We start from the raw sequence: 8,322 nt of genomic DNA, 5'->3' as shown, positions 1-8,322 counted from the left end.
GGAGGGTTGGCCAGGAGTGTGCTGGGCTGAAGGAGGGTTGATCAGGAGTGTGCTGGAGTGAATGAGGGTTGGCCAGGGATGTGCTGGGGTGAATGAGGGTTGGCCAGGGATGTGCTGGGGTTAATGAGAGTTGGCCACGGGTGTGCTGGGGTGAATGAGGGTTGGCCAGGGGTGTGCTGTGGTGAATGAGGGTTGGCCAGGAGTGTGCTGGGGTGAATGAGGGTTGGCCAGGGGTGTGCTGGGGTGAAGGAGGGTTGGCCAGGAGTGTGCTGGGGTGAAGGAGGGTTGGCCAGGAGTGTGCTGGGGTGAATGAGAGTTGGCCAGGAGTGTGCTGTGGTGAAGGAGGGTTGATCAGGAATGTGCTGGAGTGAATGAGGGTTGGCCAGGGATGTGCTGGGGTGAATGAGGGTTGGCCAGGGGTGTGCTGGGGTGAAGGAGGGTTGGTCAGGAGTGTGCTGGGGTGAATGAGGGCTGGTCAGGGGTGTGCTGGGGTGAATGAGGGCTGGTCAGGAGTGTGCTGGGGTCAATGAGGGTTGGCCAGGGGTGTGCTGGGGTGAATGAGGGCTGGTCAGGAGTGTGCTGGGGTGAATGAGGGTTGGCCAGGAGTGTGCTGGGCTGAATGAGGGTTGGCCAGGAGTGTGCTGGGGTGAATGAGGGTTGGCGACGGGTGTACTGGGGTGAATGAGGGTTGGCCAGGAGTGTGCTGGGGTTATTGAGGGTTGGCCAGGAGTGTGCTGGGGTGAATGAGGGTTGGCGACGGGTGTACTGGGGTGAATGAGGGTTGGCCAGGGGTGTGCTGGGGTGAAGGGGGGTTGGCCAGGGGTGTGCTGGGGTGAAGGAGGGTTGGCCAGGAGTGTGCTGGGGTGAAAGAGGGTTGATCAGGAGTGTGCTGGAGTGAATGAGGGTTGGCCAGGGATGTGCTGGGGTGAATGAGGGTTGGCCAGGGATGTGCTGGGGTTAATGAGAGTTGGCCACGGGTGTGCTGGGGTGAATGAGGGTTGGCCAGGAGTGTGCTGGGGTGAATGAGGGTTGGCCAGGGATGTGCTGGGGTTAATGAGAGTTGGCCACGGGTGTGCTGGGGTGAATGAGGGTTGGCCAGGAGTGTGCTGGGGTGAATGAGGGTTGGCCAGGGGTGTGCTGTGGTGAATGAGGGTTGGCCAGGAGTGTGCTGGGGTGAATGAGGGTTGGCCAGGGGTGTGCTGGGGTGAAGGAGGGTTGGCCAGGAGTGTGCTGGGGTGAAGGAGGGTTGGCCAGGAGTGTGCTGGGGTGAATGAGAGTTGGCCAGGAGTGTGCTGTGGTGAAGGAGGGTTGGCCAGGAGTGTTCTGGGGTGAATGAGGGTTGGCCAGGGGTGTGCTGGGGTGAAGGAGGGTTGGCCAGGAGTGTGCTGGGGTGAAGGAGGGTTGGCCAGGAGTGTGCTGGGGTGAATGAGAGTTGGCCAGGAGTGTGCTGGGGTGAATGAGGGCTGGTCAGGAGTGTGCTGGGGTGAATGAGGGTTGGCCAGGGGTGTGCTGTGGTGAAGGAGGGTTGATCAGGAGTGTGCTGGAGTGAATGAGGGTTGGCCAGGGATGTGCTGGGGTGAATGAGGGTTGGCCAGGGGTGTGCTGTGGTGAAGGAGGGTTGATCAGGAGTGTGCTGGAGTGAATGAGGGTTGGCCAGGGATGTGCTGGGGTGAATGAGGGTTGGCCAGGGGTGTGCTGGGGTGAAGGAGGGTTGGTCAGGAGTGTGCTGGGGTGAATGAGGGCTGGTCAGGGGTGTGCTGGGGTGAATGAGGGCTGGTCAGGAGTGTGCTGGGGTCAATGAGGGTTGGCCAGGGGTGTGCTGGGGTGAATGAGGGCTGGTCAGGAGTGTGCTGGGGTGAATGAGGGTTGGCCAGGAGTGTGCTGGGCTGAATGAGGGTTGGCCAGGAGTGTGCTGGGGTGAATGAGGGTTGGCGACGGGTGTACTGGGGTGAATGAGGGTTGGCCAGGAGTGTGCTGGGGTTATTGAGGGTTGGCCAGGAGTGTGCTGGGGTGAATGAGGGTTGGCGACGGGTGTACTGGGGTGAATGAGGGTTGGCCAGGGGTGTGCTGGGGTGAAGGGGGGTTGGCCAGGGGTGTGCTGGGGTGAAGGAGGGTTGGCCAGGAGTGTGCTGGGGTGAAAGAGGGTTGATCAGGAGTGTGCTGGAGTGAATGAGGGTTGGCCAGGGATGTGCTGGGGTGAATGAGGGTTGGCCAGGGATGTGCTGGGGTTAATGAGAGTTGGCCACGGGTGTGCTGGGGTGAATGAGGGTTGGCCAGGAGTGTGCTGGGGTGAATGAGGGTTGGCCAGGGATGTGCTGGGGTTAATGAGAGTTGGCCACGGGTGTGCTGGGGTGAATGAGGGTTGGCCAGGAGTGTGCTGGGGTGAATGAGGGTTGGCCAGGGGTGTGCTGTGGTGAATGAGGGTTGGCCAGGAGTGTGCTGGGGTGAATGAGGGTTGGCCAGGGGTGTGCTGGGGTGAAGGAGGGTTGGCCAGGAGTGTGCTGGGGTGAAGGAGGGTTGGCCAGGAGTGTGCTGGGGTGAATGAGAGTTGGCCAGGAGTGTGCTGTGGTGAAGGAGGGTTGGCCAGGAGTGTTCTGGGGTGAATGAGGGTTGGCCAGGGGTGTGCTGGGGTGAAGGAGGGTTGGCCAGGAGTGTGCTGGGTGAAGGAGGGTTGGCCAGGAGTGTGCTGGGGTGAATGAGAGTTGGCCAGGAGTGTGCTGGGGTGAATGAGGGCTGGTCAGGAGTGTGCTGGGGTGAATGAGGGTTGGCCAGGGGTGTGCTGTGGTGAAGGAGGGTTGATCAGGAGTGTGCTGGAGTGAATGAGGGTTGGCCAGGGATGTGCTGGGGTGAATGAGGGTTGGCCAGGGGTGTGCTGTGGTGAAGGAGGGTTGATCAGGAGTGTGCTGGAGTGAATGAGGGTTGGCCAGGGGTGTGCTGTGGTGAAGGAGGGTTGATCAGGAGTGTGCTGGAGTGAATGAGGGTTGGCCAGGGGTGTGCTGTGGTGAAGGAGGGTTGGCCAGGAGTGTGCTGGAGTGAATGAGGGTGGCCAGGGGTGTGCTGGGGTGAAGGAGGGTTGGCCAGGGGTGTGCTGGGGTGAAGGAGGGTTGGCCAGGGGTGTGCTGGTTTTGGGCAGGGCAGTGATTGGCGGTGTGCAGTGATTGGCTGGGCTCTCTGGTTGGCTGTGTGTGCGGGGAGGGCGGGCTGAGCTGAGTTGCTCTCAGTTACCTCTAGCGGATGAGCTCTTTCCAGTTGTTGTTTGTGAAGGAAAGGTCTGAGTGTGAATAACTGATCGAAGCCATGGGGGTGGAAGGCTGCATGAAATGCATCAAGTATTTGCTGTTCGTCTTTAATTTCCTCTTCTGGGTAAGTGGTCAGTGTGTTGTGGGCCGCTCAATCCAACCTGGGCAGCGGCACCGAGCGGGGAGCCCGGAGCCCGGAGCCGCCTCAGACCCCAAACTGCAGCTTTTCAACCACCCGCCGCCGGCGGCTTCTCTTTGGCACCTCAATCAGTGCTCAGCCTCCCCCCCCCCCCCCCCCATCCCCCTCTCCCCCTCCCATCCATCCCCCCCCATCCATTCCCCCCTCCCCCCCCCCCATCCCCCTCTCCCCCCCCCCCATCCCCCTCTCCCCCCCCCATCCATCCCCCCCATCCATCTCCCCTCCCCCCCCTCCCCATCCCCCTCTTTCCCCCCATCCCCCTCTTTCCCCCCCCCATCCCCCTCTTTCCCCCCCCATCCCCCTCTTTCCCCCCCGTCCCCCTCTTCTCCCCCCCGTCCCCCTCTTCTCCCCCCCGTCCCCCTCTTCTCCCCCCCGTCCCCCTCTTCTCCCCCCCCGTCCCCCTCTTCTCCCCCCCCCCGTCCCCCTCTTCTCCCCCCCCCCCGTCCCCCTCTTCTCCCCCCCCCCGTCCCCCTCTTCTCCCCCCCCCCCGTCCCCCTCTTCTCCCCCCCCCCCGTCCCCCTCTTCTCCCCCCCCCCCCGTCCCCCTCTTCTCCCCCCCCCCGTCCCCCTCTTCTCCCCCCCCCCCGTCCCCCTCTTCTCCCCCCCCCCCCGTCCCCCTCTTCTCCCCCCCCCCCCGTCCCCCTCTTCTCCCCCCCCCGTCCCCCTCTTCTCCCCCCCCCCGTCCCCCTCTTCTCCCCCCCCCCCGTCCCCCTCTTCTCCCCCCCCCCGTCCCCCTCTTCTCCCCCCCCCCGTCCCCCTCTTCTCCCCCCCCCCCGTCCCCCTCTTCTCCCCCCCCCCGTCCCCCTCTTCTCCCCCCCCCCCGTCCCCCTCTTCTCCCCCCCCCCGTCCCCCTCTTCTCCCCCCCCCCGTCCCCCTCTTCTCCCCCCCCCCGTCCCCCTCTTCTCCCCCCCCCGTCCCCCTCTTCTCCCCCCCCCGTCCCCCTCTTCTCCCCCCCCCCGTCCCCCTCTTCTCCCCCCCCCCCCGTCCCCCTCTTCTCCCCCCCCCCCGTCCCCCTCTTCTCCCCCCCCCCCCACCCGTCCCCCTCTTCTCCCCCCCCCCACCCGTCCCCCTCTTCTCCCCCCCCCCACCCGTCCCCCTCTTCTCCCCCCCCCCACCCGTCCCCGTCTCCCCCCCCCACCCGTCCCCGTCTCCCCCCCCACCCCCCCCCGTCTCCCCCCCCCACCCCCCCCCGTCTCCCCCCCCCGTCTCCCCCCCCCGTCTCCCCCCCCCCACCCGTCCCCGTCTCCCCCCCCCACCCGTCCCCGTCTCCCCCCCCCCACCCGTCCCCGTCTCCCCCCCCCCACCCGTCCCCGTCTCCCCCCCCCCACCCGTCCCCGTCTCCCCCCCCCACCCGTCCCCGTCTCCCCCCCCCCCCACCCGTCCCCGTCTCCCCCCCCCCACCCGTCCCCGTCTCCCCCCCCCACCCGTCCCCGTCTCCCCCCCCACCCGTCCCCGTCTCCCCCCCCCACCCGTCCCCGTCTCCCCCCCCACCCGTCCCCGTCTCTCCCCCCCCCTCTCTCTTTCCCCCCACCCGTCCCCCTCTCTTTCCCCCCACCCGTCCCCCTCTTCTCTTTTCCCCCCCCCCGTCCCCCTCTTCTCTTTCCCCCCCCGTCCCCCTCTTCTCTTTCCCCCCCCGTCCCCCTCTTCTCTTTCCCCCCCCGTCCCCCTCTTCTCTTTCCCCCCCCCGTCCCCCTCTTCTCTTTCCCCCCCCGTCCCCCTCTTCTCTTTCCCCCCCCGTCCCCCTCTTCTCTTTCCCCCCCCGTCCCCCTCTTCTCTTTCCCCCCCCGTCCCCCTCTTCTCTTTCCCCCCCGTCTCCCTCTTCTCTTTCCCCCCCCGTCCCCCTCTTCTCTTTCTCCCCCCCCCCCGTCCCCCTCTTCTCTTTCCCGTCCCCCTCTTCTCTTTTTCCCCCCCCCCCGTCCCCCTCTTCTCTTTCCCCCCCCCCGTCCCCCTCTTCTCTTTCCCCCCCTTCTCTTTCCCCCCCCCCCCGTCTCCCTCTTCTCTTTCCCCCCCCCGTCCCCCTCTTCTCTTTCCCCCCCCCGTCTCCCTCTTCTCTTCCCTTCCCCCCCCCCGTCTCCCTCTTCTCTTCCCCCCCCCCCCGTCCCCCTCTTCTCTTTCCCCCCCCCCCCCCCGTCCCCCTCCTCTCTTTCCCCCCCCCCGTCCCCCTCCTCTCTTTCCCCCCCCCCGTCCCCCTCCTCTCTTTCCCCCCCCCCGTCCCCCTCCTCTCTTTCCCCCCCCCCCCCGTCCCCCTCCTCTCTCTCCCCCCCGTCCCCCCCCCCCCGTCTCCCCCCCCCCCCGTCTCCCCACCCCCCCGTCTCCCCCCCCCCGTCTCCCCCCCCCCGTCCCCGTCTCCCCCCCCCCTCTCTCTTTCCCCCCACCCGTCCCCCTCTCTTTCCCCCCACCCGTCCCCCTCTTCTCTTTCCCCCCCCCCCCCCGTCCCCCTCTTCTCTTTCCCCCCCCGTCCCCCTCTTCTCTTTCCCCCCCCGTCCCCCTCTTTTTCCCCCCCCGTCCCCCTCTTCTCTTTCCCCCCCCGTCCCCCTCTTCTCTTTCCCCCCCCGTCCCCCTCTTCTCTTTCCCCCCCCGTCCCCCTCTTCTCTTTCCCCCCCCGTCCCCCTCTTCTCTTTCCCCCCCCGTCCCCCTCTTCTCTTTCCCCCCCCGTCCCCCTCTTCTCTTTCCCCCCCCGTCCCCCTCTTCTCTTTCCCCCCCCGTCCCCCTCTTCTCTTTCCCCCCCCGTCCCCCTCTTCTCTTTTCCCCCCCCGTCCCCCTCTTCTCTTTCCCCCCCCGTCCCCCTCTTCTCTTTCCCCCCCCGTCCCCCTCTTCTCTTTCCCCCCCCGTCTCCCTCTTCTCTTTCCCCCCCCCGTCTCCCTCTTCTCTTTCCCCCCCCCCGTCTCCCTCTTCTCTTTCTCTCCCCCCCCCCCCCGTCCCCCTCCTCTCTCTCCCCCCCCCCCCCCCGTCCCCCCCCCCCGTCTCCCCCCCCCCCCGTCCCCCGTCCCCGTCTCCCCCCCCCCTCTCTCTTCCCCCCCACCCGTCCCCCTCTCTTTCCCCCCACCCGTCCCCCTCTTCTCTTTCCCCCCCGCCCCCGTCCCCCTCTTCTCTTTCCCCCCCCGTCCCCCTCTTCTCTTTCCCCCCCCGTCCCCCTCTTCTCTTTTCCCCCCCCCGTCCCCCTCTTCTCTTTCCCCCCCCGTCCCCCTCTTCTCTTTCCCCCCCCGTCCCCCTCTTCTCTTTCCCCCCCCCCGTCTCCCTCTTCTCTTTCCCCCCCGTCTCCCTCTTCTCTTTCCCCCCCCGTCTCCCTCTTCTCTTTCTCCCCCCCCCCCGTCCCCCTCTTCTCTTTCCCGTCCCCCTCTTCTCTTTTCCCCCCCCCCCCCGTCCCCCTCTTCTCTTTCCCCCCCCCCCCGTCCCCCTCTTCTCTTTCCCCCCCCCCGTCTCCCTCTTCTCTTTCCCCCCCCCCCCCGTCCCCCTCTTCTCTTCCCCCCCCCGTCTCCCTCTTCTCTTCCCCCCCCCCCTCTTCTCTTTCCCCCCCCCCCCCCCGTCCCCCTCTTCTCTTCCCCCCCCCCCCGTCCCCCTCCTCTCTTTCCCCCCCCCCCCGTCCCCCTCCTCTCTTTCCCCCCCCCCCCCGTCCCCCTCCTCTCTTTCTCCCCCCCCCGTCCCCCTCCTCTCTTCCCCCCGTCCCCCCGTCCCCCTCCTCTCTTCCCCCCCCGTCCCCCTCCTCTCTTCCCCCCCCGTCCCCCTCCTCTCTTCCCCCCCCCCGCCGTCCCCCTCCTCTCTTCCCCCCCCCCGCCGTCCCCCTCCTCTCTTCCCCCCTCCCCCTCCTCTCTTCCCCCCCCCTCCTCTCTTCCCCCCCCCGCCGTCCCCCTCCTCTCTTCCCCCCCCCCCGCCGTCCCCCTCCTCTCTTCCCCCCCCCCCCCGCCGTCCCCCTCCTCTCTTCCCCCTTCCCCCGTCCCCCTCCTCTCTTCCCCTCCCCCTCCTCTCTTCCCCTCCCCCTCCTCTCTTCCCCCCTCCCCCGTCCCCCTCCTCTCTTCCCCCCCCCCCTCCTCTCTTCCCCCCCCCCGCCGTCCCCCTCCTCTCTTCCCCCCCCCCCCCGCCGTCCCCCTCCTCTCTTCCCCCCTCCCCCGTCCCCCTCCTCTCTTCCCCCCTCCCCCGTCCCCCTCCTCTCTTCCCCCCCCCCCTCCTCTCTTCCCCCCCCCCTCCTCTCTTCCCCCCCCTCCTCTCTTCCCCCCCCTCCTCTCTTCCCCCCCCCCCTCTCTCTTCCCCCCCCCCCTCCTCTCTTCCCCCCCCCCTCCTCTCTTCCCCCCCCCTCCTCTCTTCCCCCCCCCCTCCTCTCTTCCCCCCCCTCCTCTCTTCTCCTCCCCCCCCCCCCCCCGGCCCCCTCCTCTCTTCTCCTCCCCCCCCCCCCCCGGCCCCCTCCTCTCTTCTCCCCCCCCCCCCCCCCGGCCCCCTCCTCTCTTCTCCCCCCCCCCCCCCCCCGGCCCCCTCCTCTCTTCTCCCCCCCGGCCCCCTCCTCTCTTCCCCCCCCCCCCCCCGGCCCCCTCCTCTCTTCTCCCCCCCCCCCCGGCCCCCTCCTCTCTTCTCCCCCCCCCCCCCGGCCCCCTCCTCTCTTCTCCCCCCCCCCCCCCCCGGCCCCCCCCCTCCTCTCTTCTCCCCCCCCCCCCCCAGCCCCCTCCTCTCTTCTCCCCCCCCCGGCCCCTCCTCTCTTCCTCCCCCCCCCGGCCCCCTCCTCTCTTCTCCCCCCCCCCGGCCCCCTCCTCTCTTCTCCCCCCCCCCCCCCTCCTCTCTTCTCCCCCCCCCCTCCTCTCTCTCCCCCCCCCCCCCCGTCCCCCTCCTCTCTTCTCCCCCCCCCCCCCCCGTCCCCCCCTCCTCTCTCTTCTCCCACCCCCTCCCCCTCTTCTCT

At 68.9% G+C, this 8,322-nt stretch overlaps 1 protein-coding gene across 1 annotated transcript in view; it reads left to right on the top strand.

Annotated features, from left to right (window-relative positions):
• Positions 1-3,184: 3,184 nt before the first annotated feature.
• Positions 3,185-8,322, top strand: part of LOC140431054 (CD81 antigen-like) — a 111,090-nt gene continuing 105,952 nt past the window's right edge. Inside the window, exon 1 of the mRNA XM_072518971.1 lies at positions 3,185-3,363. Within this exon, the coding sequence (XP_072375072.1) occupies positions 3,298-3,363 (66 nt within the window). The 5' untranslated portion in view covers positions 3,185-3,297. The remainder of the gene's footprint in view (positions 3,364-8,322) is intronic.

Source organism: Scyliorhinus torazame, chromosome 10 (assembly GCF_047496885.1).
Source record: "Scyliorhinus torazame isolate Kashiwa2021f chromosome 10, sScyTor2.1, whole genome shotgun sequence".
Taxonomy (NCBI): domain Eukaryota; kingdom Metazoa; phylum Chordata; class Chondrichthyes; order Carcharhiniformes; family Scyliorhinidae; genus Scyliorhinus; species Scyliorhinus torazame.
Note: the sequence above shows the minus strand (reverse complement) of the source record. Positions and strands in the feature narration are given on the sequence as shown.